The sequence below is a fragment of the Giraffa tippelskirchi genome, chromosome 7 (assembly GCF_054371585.1).
Source record: "Giraffa tippelskirchi isolate mGirTip1 chromosome 7, T2T-mGirTip1v1.2.pri, whole genome shotgun sequence".
NCBI lineage: Eukaryota > Metazoa > Chordata > Mammalia > Artiodactyla > Giraffidae > Giraffa > Giraffa tippelskirchi.
In genome coordinates this window covers 32,158,936-32,173,770 of record NC_137281.1, presented here as the reverse complement: position 1 = coordinate 32,173,770, position 14,835 = coordinate 32,158,936, and the positions used below count along the sequence as shown (strand labels likewise).

The 14,835-nt window shown below is 38.0% G+C and overlaps 2 protein-coding genes across 3 annotated transcripts in view; one reads left to right on the top strand and one right to left on the bottom strand.

Moving 5' to 3' along the window:
* The window catches only part of LOC145514263 (uncharacterized), a 1,003,391-nt gene that overhangs the window by 833,294 nt on the left and 155,262 nt on the right, over positions 1-14,835 (top strand). For both annotated transcript variants that reach the window (XM_081511608.1, XM_081511609.1), the window contains one exon: positions 860-952. In XM_081511608.1, coding sequence (XP_081367734.1) covers positions 860-952 — 93 coding nt within the window. The remainder of the gene's footprint in view (positions 1-859; positions 953-14,835) is intronic.
* Positions 3,794-4,462, bottom strand: LOC145512387 (sentrin-specific protease 8-like). Its single transcript, XM_081506122.1, has one exon. The coding sequence runs from the start codon at positions 4,430-4,432 to the stop codon at positions 3,794-3,796; it is 639 nt and encodes a 212-aa protein (XP_081362248.1). The 5' UTR covers positions 4,433-4,462.

The window sequence follows — 14,835 nt, the reverse complement described above, 5'->3', positions numbered from 1 at the left end:
TGCATCAGTCACGTATTCTATGTATATTTTTGCATAAATTATTGTATTAATTTTACATTATTCACCTCATCTTCAAGTGAGAATGATTGTTTCACATGATTGTGCTGAGAATTAAATGTGCTTATATATGTAAAGTTATCTACATTGAATAAATGCAAGTTATTTCACACTTTATAAATTCTAAGGACAATGGTTATTAATTTTTAAGTACAGTATAAAACTCCAGTCTTTTTATTATCAAGTAATATGTCTCCTCTTCTAGTCTAAAATACCATGTCTTATATGCCCCCAGTGCCTTTACAGTAAATATTGCAGAGGCATAATTCAATTACTACTGAATACATTTATTACCACTAGAGTTTATTCAGTACGATCTTCAAAGGGAAAAGTTTTGAGATAATGCCTCTGTTGTTGCCAAAATAATTGTCTCTATTCCACAGTCGTTTTTCTCCCACTTACGTAGACAAATCCATGCTGGGGTTCCTTAGCCACTTGCTTAAAGTATGTGTATCTTAGCTTCTCAAAATTAAGGGGATTTGCCTGAGGTCAGGTTCCCAGAAGCAGACACAGAAAGGAGGATCATGTATTAAGAAAATACTCCAAAGAGAAACAGGGAAAATTGGACAATAGGAAATTGGGAGAATTTGGCAAGAGGAACAAGCCAAACAAGGATAAAATTTTAAGAACAGTCTCAGCCTCAGTTCAGTAAGTAGATGAGCTCTGTCTGAACTCTAGGGGAGGAACTGAGCTTTCATAGTCCTGAGTTAGTCCATCCCTGTCTTTGAGTTGCCCGTATTTGGAGGTAGGGACATTGTTTGAATCGTAAACAACCATGCAATTCTAATTTCTGTGCTTTCAGGTAAAAGCACCTCCAGTAATCAAAGGCTGTTCTATAAGAAGTTTACAGATACAAATAGAAGAAACACAGATTGCACAGGGGCACACAGAACAGGTAAGAAGGGTTGGGGGTGGGGTTTGGGATAAGGGTTTGGGCAGAGCACTGACAAAATCCATGACCAGCCCCGAACAGATGCAAGTCTGTTTTGGTGCCTGTCTTAGGTTTAGCTATGGAAATTTCATCACCAAAGAGTCCTAAACAGAGTCTAAAACCAACTATTTTGTTTTTCATCTAAAACTCATCCTTTCGGGCAAGAGAAGACCAAACTATAAAAACAAGGGAAACTTTGGTATAGAAATTCAGGGAGCTTTCGGTAGTAGCAGACCAGAGCCATCCATTTGTTTAGTCATATAAATTAATACTAGTCTTAACCTGCTCAGTCCCAGACTTGTTCACATAGCAACAATACTATTAATAATAACAAAATCCACACAGGTCTTGTTGGTTTGCAAAGTATGTTTCCCCTTTTATTGCCTTAACTGAGCCTCTCTCACAGCCCTTGGAGTCTGTTAAGTTAGGTACCAGTGTTTACATTTTGCAAAGAAACTCAAGGTCAGAGAGGTGATATGATTTATTCAAGGTTACTCCCTAGTAAAGTGGCAGAATTGGGTCTTATATTTATTATTTTGTCTTCAAATCTTGTCTTCTTTCCTTTAAGTAAGCATGAACTTCAGTTCTAAACACTAGATATCCATAAAAATAACTCTATATATTACCCTGTATTTTTTTTTTCCAGCTCTCAAGCCAGTCCTTATAGACTATAAGGATAACTTCAACAAAAAAGAAATAACCTGTCTTATACATTCTTATGGGCTTCCCAGGTAGCTCTAGTGGTAAAGAACTCGCCTGCCAATGAAGGAGACACAAGAGATGCAGATTTGATCCCTGGTTTGGGAAGATCCCCTGGAGGATGGCATGGCAACCCAGTCTAGCATTCTTGCCTGGAGAATCCCATGACACAGGAGCCCGACGGGCTACATTCCATAGGGTCACAGAGTCGGACACAACTGAAGCAACTTAACATGCACACATATATTCTTCCATGTCCTCAGTATTTCCTCTCTCCAGACATTTGTCAACTTCAGTATACTGATGAACAATTACTTGCATCCCAGTTGGTCAGTAAGCTCTATGATGGCAAAGCCTTGATTGGACATGTTTTGTTGACTTTTGAAACCCAACTACCTAGCTCCATACCAAGCACAGGACAGAGGCTCCTTAGGAAGTTGTTGCTGAATAAAGCAGTAGATGAGTCCCACAGCAGAAAGGCAATAAAGTTAACTTTCATTCCTCTCCTTATTTCCAAGATTCAAGCTTGTTCCAGTGTCTGTCTCATATTTATCAATGGAAATTTCACCCCCAAAAATCCTCAAGGGATGAATCCTCTACTCCAAATGTCACTCTCCAAAGTTTCTTCCCTTTGTTTTATGAGGACCTCACGTCCCTTTCCCAAACAGTTCTCTCCATGACTCAAAGAGAGGAAGCAAATACTTTGTTGAATGTTACAATTTTCCTAATAAAGCTTTTTTTTTTTTTTGGCTGTACCAAGTCTTAGTTGAGGCACTCAGGGTCTTCCATCAACATGTGTGATTTTTTTTTTTTTTAACTTATGATATGCAGGATCTTTAATTACATTATGGGAACTCTTATTTGTATGGGAACTCTTAGTTGCAGCACAGGGGATCTAGTTACCTGACCAAGGATTGAACCCAGGCCCCCTGCATTGGAAATGCGAAGTCTTAGCCACTGGACCACCAGGGAAGTCCCTTAATAGAGCTACTGTTTATCCATCTGTTTTCTTTTTTTTTTTTTTATTGTCTCTTGCTACAATTTATTTATTTTTTTTTAATTTTTTTTTTTTTTAGATAAATTTATTTATTTTAGTTGGGGGCTAATTACTTTACAATATTGTGGTAGTTTTTGCCATACATTGACATGAATCAGCCATGGGTTTACAGGGTAAGGTCAGGAGTTAGAAAAAAAGCAACTAGAAATGGGATTGTCTATGATTGAAATGGATGATAATAGATGACTACAATTTGCTTCAACTGTCTAACAGAATGGCTGACACAATGCTAATTCCAAGAAAAGTCTTCTTATTGAGAATAATACTTTTTTTTTTAGAAGGAATAGCATTTTTTATCTTGGTTTCACATTTCAAAAATTACATTGTCTGCATTTTGAAGTAAGTGAAAGAGTTGAGAAAGGTCAGTTTTTCTCCTTTACATCTCAAAAATAAACCAACTTTTAGTAAGTTTCAGATGTAAAACAAGAGGTCCACCACAGACATTTATTTCAACAAAGTTATTTAAGATCCTCCCTTTCTTAAAGTGCTCCAGAAATCAGATGGGTGACTATGGGCTAACACCATCTTTATCAAGTATTGGCAAAGGTTATAACTGGGAAAGCCTTTGCTTATTGAATGGAAGAGGTATCATAGAACCGAGTAACTTATAATATTTCGATCTTGAATCCGATTAGGTCTTGATCTGCTTCTAGTCAGTTGATCTCTTGAAATATGTGGGCTGTGCAGTAAGTTTTTGGTTGCTCTATGATTTTTTTCTTGCTTCTATGTTTCACATACTGTTAATTTCTTTTACAGATCAATCTTTTTTCTTTGGAATAAACCAATGTAGATAAGGGAGCCCAAAAGAGAATTAATCAGTTTTGGTGCATATTTTGAAGACATCTTCATAGAACATATTGCTCTGAAGTTAGGGTTAAACTGACACTTTCCATTAGGATAATGCAGAGGACAACATTCTCTTAGGAGAAAGTAAGCTTTCTAAGCTTTCCTCTCCCAGACATCTTTCCTCAGGCACTGAGACTGCAGCCATCCAATACATGGGGACAGGCAGAAAGAAGAGACTTCAAAAGTCAAATATATTTCAACAGCTAATTTTTAGCAAGTCTGGCAGTGAGATCCTTCCATTCTTCTCTCTTCTTTGTGATGTGTGTAGGAGTGAGTAGCTGCCGTAGTGATTCTGGCTGTGGTCTAGAGGAGTTCTGACACAAGGCCTCAGTGTTACATATCACATACATCCCAAAGTCATAGCTGCTCTGTTGAGCAGGGGCTTTCTCTTCCACAATGACCAGTTTGTTTCCTTTTCTGCCTAAGAAAGCCTCTAATTTCTCTGCTACCTGCTTTGCATGGAATGAGTTACTACTACCATAAGAATCATAATGAAAAAAACCAGTTTTATCCTGTACATAAACCGACAGGCTCCAGTGGGTTCCCCCAGCAGTGTGGTTGGAGTTATCATTGATGGCCAAATATATAACTCTCTTACTGGGTAGGTTCAAGTGTTCCATGAACATGGCGAACTCTGCTGGGTTGCCAGTGCAGTTGATGAACTGAGAAACTTCAGGGCTGATGAAGCAGACGTGGTCAGAGCAGTCCTGAAATTGGCTGTTGGCAAAGTACTCAAAGGCAAACCCAATAACATGGTCATTGAGCCTGCTTGGAGGATCCAGTAGTGAGACATCTGATTGCTGCAGTAGATTGTCCGTGTAACTCAAGACTACTGGGTCCATCTTGTACCGAACAGGGCTGCTCAGAAATTCCAGAAGCTGCTTTGGGCCTCACCACCCCTACTAGCCTCCAAACAGCTCTGTACTGGCCGAAAAAGCCATTTTAGTGGAAAAATATATACGCACACACATAATCTTGATAAAATCTGTTGTAAATAAATAGAAAGGGTAGATATTTCATTGTCAAGACATCCAAGGATGGTTTCATACTTTTTTTCTATCTAAGCTACATTAAAATATATATGTACATATATATATTTGACTGCTCCAGATCTCCGTTGCAGCACATGGGATCTTCAATATTTGTTTCGACGTGAGAACTCTTAGTTGTGGCATGTGGGATCTAGTTCCCTGACCAGGGGACCCAGACCCACTGCATCAGGAGTGCAGAGTCTTGGCTTCTGGGCTGCCCGGAAGTCTCTAAGCTGTGTTTCAGAAGTATAGTCACTATTAGATGGTGAGAGAGATATGAAGTGGCATCTCTGCAACCAGAAGCTGCATAGACAAATACATTGGGAGCTTTTAGATGGTGATGATGACTGAGCTGAGTCAAAAAAGGCAATTGGAACTAGCTGGTGGGTAAAGTAGAAATTTGAGAGGAAAGATTAAGCATAATGGTAATAAAGGCAATGTGTATAGTCTGTTATTAATAATGGTTAGATTAATAGGACACGCTATGGCTGGAGTTAAGAGAGAGGAACTTTGCTTAGTCTGGTAGTGTTTGCAAACCATGAAAAAGAGCTTGTTCTTTGACTTGAGTGGTGTGGAACACTGTACCAAATAAAAAGGTTTTCAGAAGGTTTGTTGGCCATGGAAATATTAATATACCAAGTCATAAATACACACACACACACACAATCTCTGCCCGGTGATTTAAAGATTTTCTAGTCTTATTGAAGTACAAATCATTTCAATATTGATTCACTTCTTAAGGAAAAATAAGACATGCTAAAGAACTTGGGATAATGCAAAATGCAGTTGTTTGGCATGTTCACAGGAAAATGAGAAAGGAAAAGTGAAAGTCGCTCAGTCACATCTGACTCTTTGAGACCCCATGGACTAAGTCCATGGAATTCTCCAGGCCAGAATATTGGAGTGGGTAGCCTTTCCCTTCTCTAGGAGATCTTCCCAACCCAGGGATCGAACCCAGGTCGCCCACATTGCAGGTGGATTCTTTATCAGCTGAGCCACAAGGAAGCCCAGAGATGGGAAAAGTGAGGCCCAGTTGAGATCTGGCAAAAATTCTCCCTGTGACTGGACATGATGACAGATGAACCAGCACAGCACATGGGATAATGTGTATCTTAATAAGGAATTTTATCACTTCTTGAAGGAGGAGGCGTTTCAGAGGCAGGAGGGGAGATAATCAACAATTTGCATGGAAGGGTATAACAGAAGTTCACATTTGAATTATAGAAAGTATGCCCACTCTGTCCCCTGCCAGAAAGTCTGGAGAATGAGTAGCCTGATAATTGACTGGAAGCAGGAAGTGCTATTGAAAAAGTATGGTTAAGACTCCATGCTTTCATTGCAGAGTGCCTGGGTTCAGTCCCGGATCTGGGAAGAAAAATCCTACATGCCTACGGCAGGGCCAAGGAAAAAAAAAAGTTTATGCCAGGCTAAGGGACCAATATAAAGATCTTGCCTTAATCCAGCTATTGTTCCTCCCTCTCTCACCAAGGGAGAGATATTCTAATGGGAAGCATGGTGTCATATTCTTAATATTACCGAGAAAATGCTTACTACAGAACTCTGGCAAATGAGGACGAGGAGTATAGTTCAGACTTGAGGCGAAAGGTGGGTTACCATTTCTCTGAATTAAAAGCTAAAGTTAAACTCGATTCTCTGTAGACCTTGAGGTGACTGCATAGACAGTGCATAGGCTGGAGGAAGACAGGAGGGTGTAGAAATGAGGCAGAGGTTTGATGGCTGTGTCTGATCTAAGATAGTACATGTGAGAGATAGTACAGCTCCAGGTAAAGCGACCCTGGGTGAACAAACAACAAATCAACAAAAACTTATGAAAATTGTGAATACATATAAAAGCAGAGAGAATAGCGTAATAAATTCCAGTGAACTTAACATGGATCTCAGCAGTTATTAAAATAAGGCAAATAAAATTTCATCTATGCATCAGGCCCTAAATAATTACTGTAATGAAGATCCAGGGCATTCTATCAATGCATCTGTAAGCTCTTCAGTTTGTATATCTAAGAAATAACACCCCCAGCCCCCATTTTATAAGATTTTGATCTCTTAGAATCCTGATCCAAATAAAATAGCCTGGTCCTTAGGATAAGAGTGGGATATCCCTGTAACTTTCTCCTTCTCTTACCTACATACACACAGGGCATCCAGTAACACACTATCCATGGGGTTTGCGGTTTTAGCTTCACCTGAAAGAACTTTAAATCAGTATCCAAGTGTCACCTTCAAATGGTAATGCTGCAAAGAAACACAGGAACTTAAATGGAAAAAAAATTTCAGAATAATTTATAGGGATTTACATAGCAATATTTTACAGGAGTGAAAAATTAGCCCCAGTATATTGTCTTAAAATTCAAAACAAAACAAAGCAAATTTTCAGTTCTCAATCCTGTTAGATTTTCTTCAGTCCAATATCACAAGCAGGATATTGCCTTTCTCACAGCTAGAGAATTAAAGTGGATGAGGAGGAGGGGACAATGGGGAGGCCAGCAGGGAAGTGGAATCTGATGGTCAGATATCAGGCTTGTAGCTTGATTTTATTGATGACAGAGCAAATTTAGACACAGAGCATCCCCAAATCTCATACCTGTAAGTCTGTTTATGAACAATTGAAACAGTTCAGAGAAGTAATAGACATTCATTATTTTGGCAATTCACATAACTGTTATTGTAGGGATAATAATATCAGTATTTCTCACAGATTTGTAGTACTTTATAACGTTTTTTTCATATTTTAAAACAAATCATTCATGACATTAAATAATGATCAAATGAATAGCTGTAGCTTGATTACAAAGTTAGAATTTTCAGTATTTTAAATACAATCTGGTTGTATTTTAGTAATATTCACAGTGTATTTTGGAGGAACTTTAATAACAATGAGGGACAAACCTGTTTTCCTTGATTTCAGCCAGAGCAGATTAAGCTTTCTAAGTAAAACAATCTTCTCTGAGAACTTTCATGTGCCATCTCACTTAAGCCTCGCTCATCCCAATGAAGTGGATTAAATATATACTTGCAGAGGTAAAACCACTGGCCAAGCTGTATGATATCACATAGTGAGTCCTGCCTTTTCATCTCAATTGAATTTTCTCTCTTTCTCTCAGTTTGCACTTCTGTGTATCAGTGTTTCCCATATGCCGTTTCTTCTAGGGGAATAATCATCCCTCTTTGCCTTAATAAATCCTAGTCATCTTTCAGGTATGGATTGACTTCCATATCACTTCTTTTGAGAGCACTTCCTGGCTTTCCTTCTCCCAGGCTATCAACTACAAACTTGCCGTGCTTTTATAGTGGTAGTCATTTTATTTATCATGCTCCTATGAGCTTGTGCTCAGCAGTCTCTGACGCTTTGCCACCCCATGAACTGTAGCCCTCCAGACTCCTCTGTCCATGGGATTCTCCAGGCAAGAATACTGGCGTGGGTTGCCGTTTCCTTCTCCAGGAGATCTTCCTGACCCAGGGATCAAACCTGAGTCTCCTGCGTTGGCAGGGGAATTCTTTACCACTGAGCCACCTGGAAACGTTCATGCTGGGCTGTGCTTAGTCACTCAGTCGTGTCCAACCCTTTGTAACCCCATGGACTGCAGCCCGCCAGGCTCCTCCCTCCAGGGGGCTTCTCCAGGCAAGAATACTGGAGTGGGTTGCCAAGCCCTCCTCTGGAGGATCTTCCCAACCCAGGGATCCCACCCAGGTCTCCCGCATTGCGGATTCTTTACCGACTGAAACACCAGGGAATCAAACCAGGGTCTCCTGCACTGCAAGTGGATTCTTTACCAGCTGAGAGCCTGGGAATGTTCATATTAAGCAATAAAGTCTTACAATTCTCTTCTAATTAACCAAAATGGTTTAATTAACACTACATTTTCTGGGTAAGAATACAGACACTCAGCCAACAGGCTCCTCTAAGATGCCACTTGCTGCTACAATTTGCATTGTAATTTGTTTATTCAAATATGTTGTGTTGTTTCCAACCCTATTTATTTCATTTGTATTTCTCATTGCAATTATTTATTGTGTCTCATTGTGTTTATGCAATATTTAATTAGGATGAGGAAAGGAAGAATTGCCACATTTATGAAAACAAAATGGAATATTTCATAAAGACACAATAAAGACTGTAGCAAAAAACAAGTGCTCCTACTTTAGGTGAGCAAGAAACAATATAAGAGTGGGAGACATTCCAAACAGATACTGCACTTATTTTACAAGAATAAGTTCTCATATCTCTACTAAAATTGAAATCGTAAATTGGGCAGGATAAATAATATGTGACAATAATGCAATAAAGGCAAGTTTGAATTCTAATCAATAAGCATGTATTCTGAGAAAAAATATTCTCTTTACATTGAAAGACTGATGAGTGTGAATTTATATGTTTAAGTTAAGCTTTTTAAGTTTTGAATACTGATTTTGATTCCCAGTTTAACCTTGTTTATAGTTATGTTGGCCATATCATCAATGAAACACTTAGGATTATTCAATTCACAAGAATTTAGTGAAAGGACATTTGCAGAGATGTGAGCCAGTTCACAATGGATAATGAAACATCTAACTTCTGGCAGCCAAATGACAGTCCCATTTCTAGACCTAAAGAGGAGAAGGATACAGTCGTGTTACTAGAACCAGGCATGCTCTGGAACCTTGAAAAAGAAGTTGCTTAGAAGGAACTATGACAGTAAGTGAAAGAATATATCCCTTTCTGGAACGACAACTATAAAGAAAACAGATGAAAAAGAAATATCCTGACTTCTCCTCCTTCTGGCTGTTCTGTCTTGGATGGTGCCTCACACTGGCCCAACTTCAGCTGGTGTCCAGAGGAGCGTGAATGATGGAGTCGAACAGTTTTCAGTCTCCCAGGGTTCATAGCAAGGCAGAGAGCGTTAAAAATGGATGTGGGTAATAAGATAACCAATCCACTGACCAAGAACTAGATCCTATTGTGATGAGCGAGTAGGTTTCCACCAGCTGTATTTACCGTTTACATTCTCTTTTAGATTGTAAGCTTAGTAAAAGGAAAAACAGGTCCATTTTGTTATGTTCTATAGCCAGCAGTAATAAATAGCAGCAGTAAATACCTGTCATAGCTTGGACAATGAATCAATGTTAGTTGACTTACTGATGACTTTTAAAAATATATATTATTTATTTGGCTGCTCTAGGTCTTAGCTGTGGCATGAGGGATCTTTAGTTGTTGCACGTGAACTCAGCATGTGGGATCTAGTTCCCTGACCAGGGATCGAACCCAGGCCCTCTGCTTTGGGAGCATGGAGCCTTAGATACTGGACCACCAGGGAAGTCCCTTACTGATGATTTAGAAGAAAGAGAAGTTCTACTTTAAGACGGAATTGACTTAGATGCAAGATCACTATATGACCTGGTGACAAGGCACTGGCTTAAGAGATTGGATTTTGCCCTTCTATTTAGTTTCCACAAACATTGAAAAAGTGATCTGGTAGATTTGGTTCTGATCACTAGAAGCATGTGCTGGATTTGAACCAGTTATTCAGACAGAAGAAGCACTCTAGCCAAGGCTTTCAGCTGTGTGGTTCCTTCAGTAGAAACATTAACTTAATTAGTTCTCAAGACAACACTACATCTTTTATTGTTCAGCATTTTTTTTTTCTTTCTTCTTCTACAACCTCATGCTAATTTATTTCACCATGTTCACAGAATAGCTCCAAAAAGTAAATTATATACTCTCACCATGCAGTTGATTTATAATCCTTTTCTGGAAGAAAACAACAACTCAAGTAAAACTCTGAAAATGAGGTATTCCTCTGTTGTTTCTCTCAATTTATTTGATATTCTCCCTTTTGTAATAGCACTTTGCCTTTTTGCATGCATATCTTTGTAAGCATTAAGACCTAGAAAAGTACTTTTATGCCTCAGATTAGGTAGAAAATTAAGAGACATAATAAATATGCTGGGGAAAAAAAGTAGGATGAGTTGGGAGACAGATCTTAGTAGATGTAGACTGTTAGACCTTAAAGATATCTTAGACAGATCTTGAGCCAGTTCATTATTTTAAAGTTGCTGAGGACTAAACAGGAGAATTGCTTTGCATATGATAACACAGAACCAGTAAAGAAAATTCATTCTCTCTCTGGCATATTATATAGACTGGATTTCAAGATTCTTCCTATTTGGGTTCCTCCATTTCCAGACCTAATTCTCAGAACATTAACAAAGGTCCTGAGATGGTATTTTGTTTGACAAGATGTTATCTCACTGTAATTCAGAAATTTGAAACCAGTTTGTTTTAGTCTCAGATTATTGTAATCATCTTTTTCTATACCATCTTTCACTTCATATATCGTATTATTTGTATACCTTTTTAATTTCCCCAGGAGACTGAATTCCCAGAAAGCAAGGATTATGTTTTAAAATTTCTATCACCTGCACAGTGGGCAAAGTACTTAGTACAAGGTGCCAAACACACAGCATTTTGTGGAAAAAACAAACCACAGAGAAACATACATCCCTGGTCCTTACCCAACGATATTTTCACTAGGTTTTTTTCACTGACTATTTTGAGCACCTTTCTACAAACCAAATGGTGTTTCACACTATATAGTAGAAGGAAAATATCTAAAGCAAATATGAAATAATTTTGTTTCTGTCACTGACACTGTACATTATTAAACGAGGAAAACGTTAAAACAATTAACACATGGAAACCAAAACCTCAACCACATTAAGCTCAAATGCTATTTCCACAAAATTAAATAAGTCAAAATAGTCATGACTTCTTTTCAATTTCACAGATTAGATCAGGGAGTTCAGACTCCCCTTTGTTCCTCCACATTGTGTTCAGAGCTATAGAAACATGTGTTTACAAATTATTCTTTTGTATTTTCTACCTATCTAAACCCCGCAGATGGGAGTTTGAGAACAGAATTACAGGAAACCAACATAATTCTGACAGTTCAGCTTGCAACTAAGTGAGTGCTCAGTAGCTTGAAAGGGAAGACTCTTGACTGCACGGGGGGAAGCAGAGCTTGTTACTGTCAGTGGTAACAGCCCTGGGTAGGTGGATCAAAGAAGGGAGAAGACAGACATAAGCAGACACCCGCACAATGAGATGGGGAGGTGGCAATGGGTGTGGGAGGTCAGGAGCGCTGGACATACCTGAATCCAGAGAGTCAGTGTTTGTCACCGAGGGGATGAATGGGAACAAATAGGGGTTGGTTGTCAAAACTGTTAGAAACCAAGCTTCTCTACCCGAAATTATGAAACTATAGTTCTTAAGTGTGACACTAGATTCTAGGTTATAGACTCTATGAAACATTCAGTTTTCCTACATTATAACTACTTAGTAAGTCAAACATTTTCTTTTATTTGTGTATTTATTTACTCTTCCATGGGGTCTTCCCTGCTGCACTCAGGCTTTCCCTAGTTGTGGCCAGTGGGGGCTCTCTCCAGTTGTGGTACATGGACATTTCCTTGCTGTGGCTTCTGTTATTGCAGAGCACAGGCTCTAGAACATGCAGGCTTCAGTTGTTCAAGCTCACGGGCTCAGTTTCCCCTTGCCACATGGGATATTATTTCCTGGACAAAGGATCAAACCCATGTCGCCTGCATTCATTGACGGACAAACTCTTAACCACTGGACCACCAGGGAAGTCCCTCAAACTATTTTTTAAATTAATAAACACACACACAGTCTTCTGTACATGTACAGGCATTTAGAAACACATATCTAGCACTTGCTATATGCCTTTCATGATCCAAAACATGTCACAACTATAAACCTATTTACTCCTCCAAACACTTGCAAGATAGTTGCTATTATTATTGTTTTAGAGGTGAGGAGACTGAGGCATCCAAGGAGACTGAGGCATATAATTTGGAAATAGCAGAACCAGATTTTGAATCTGAGAAGTCTAGTTCCAGGTTTACACAGCTGCTTACTGTATCAGACTGCCTCTTGTGGCATAATACACTCTTTCATAAAACATTGAGCACATGCTTTGAGCCACAATCTATTGTTACACCAGGGCAACAACAATGAAGCACTCAAAAGTCTAGTTATTATGGCGCTTACATTCTGGTGGCCCACACAAGGATAGATAAGTGAACCAAAGTAAGAAATAACTTCAGATGAAATAGCAAAATCAACAGAAAATAAAATACAGTAAGTAAGGATGGCTTTGAGGATATGGTTTATTTATGAATTGATGCACAGCCATCCTTATGAGGAAGAGCATTCCAGACAGAGGGAGCAATAGGTACAGAAACCTAGAGGCTTGCTCTAGGAACAGAGAAGAACTTTGAGCCTGGAGTACAAGAAAGGGTAGAAGGAGTCAATATGGAAAAGGTGTTCATCTAGCGGGTCCTATTAAGGAGTTAAATAATGTCCATGAACCTAGTAGCGGGGAGATACCAGATGAAAATGCTATTTGCCACTCTCAGCTTTTGCATGAATGCTCACTCTTCATCCTAGCAAGTTCTTTTCAGTGATTAAGATTTCATATTTATAGAATGCTTATTAGTATAGTTATTTATTTTTTGGCTGGCTTAACCTGTTGTCTGACTTAATATTCTGATATATTATGCGGGAAAAAAAAATTTCTCCCCATCTAAGCAGCAATGCCCAGATCAACTTCCAAGTGCAAAACTAAGACACAGACTCTGAAGTCCGTGTTCCTATCTCCAGATTACTAATTAAAATGAGGGCAGTGTCAGTAATGGAATGGAAGAATTAACTATTTGGAAAGAACATAATGGAGTTTTCACTCAGGGAGCATCATTAAATGATTTTATTCTTCAAAAAAATACAACTTTATCTGCATAGTTTGTAGGTACTTCTATTTATTTAAATCAGATTAAATTTTTTCCAAACAAAATAATTGTTCAGAACAATTATTAAAGAATTTACTTAGTAGTTGAAAGGAGTCATGATTTTAAGTTTTATTAGAAGGTTCTAATGCATAGTATGACTTTAAAATCTAAGTTGCTCATATTAAACTATCTGCGTTCTGTGGTTTGGCTCACTGTAGCCACTATGGAAGGGATATTCTTCAATTCATGATTTTTCCCATAAAAATGATATTCCATCTCTTGTGAGAAATACGTATTTTATATATTTCATAAAATTCAAGGTTAAATATCTTTAAAACAGGGAGGAACAAGGGTAAAAGCCAACTAACATTTTTACAGATGAGGATGATCAATTCTTAACAGTAAAATCCATTTTAGAGAAAGTATTTGAGTTTGGAAAAGCAGTGACCTTTGGGTCAGGAAATTTGAGTTTTAGACTCTGCTTTATAAACTCTATACAATATAATCATTTTATAATCAGCAAAATAAAAACTTTCAACAAAATGATGCTTACTTAAAATTTAGCCAAGCAACTTATTGATTAACAAATTTCAAAAATATTTCAATAAGCCATGCTTCGTTTTTTCAGACCTGTTTCCCATTAAATTGCAAGTGGCAGAGATCATGCCCATCTTTGTTGAATCCTCAGGTTCTAACACATAGTAGCTACCCAGTGCTAGTGGTATTTATTAAATAAATGTAGAAGTATGAGTAGATGAATATGTAAATTAATAAAGAAAGGAAAAATAAAAATCTTTTTAAAAAAACTATTTTTAGGAGACATATTAATTAGATTATAATTGGTCAATAACTCAATAGGTTTTGTTGTTCAAAACATAAGCTATTAGTTTCTGTATTTTCCATAAGACTTCTAAATGCTACTTAAAAAAAAAAAACTTTCAAAAAAGATGACAAAATTTAACAGTTGAAAAAAGATTTCTAAATGCTATGTTTAAGATATTTTATCTAAAGACTTAATGATCTAATGAAATACTTTATATGAAAACATTTTTATAAGCTAAGTAATATGCAGAAATGAGTTGTGTTCAGTTGCTTAATCTTGTGGAACTCTTTGCGACGACATAGACTACAGTGTACCAGGCTCCTCTTTCCTCCACTCTCTCCTGGAGTTTGCTCAAATTCATGTCCTTTGAGTCAGTGATGCTATCTAAACATCTCATTCTCTGCCACCCCCTTCTCCTCCTGCCCTCAATCTTTTCTAGCATCAGAGTCTTTTCCAATGAGTGGACTCTTCACATCACATAGTCAAAGTACTGGAGCTTCAGTTTCAGCATCAGTCCTTCCACTGAGTATTTAGGGTTGATTTCTTTTAGGATTGACTATCGCCTTGCAGACCAAGGGCCTCTCATGAGTCT

Bases quoted from the DNA above. Each gene is read 5' to 3' on its own strand.
- LOC145512387 (XM_081506122.1), bottom strand. From the start codon at position 4,432: ATGGACCCAGTAGTCTTGAGTTACACGGACAATCTACTGCAGCAATCA.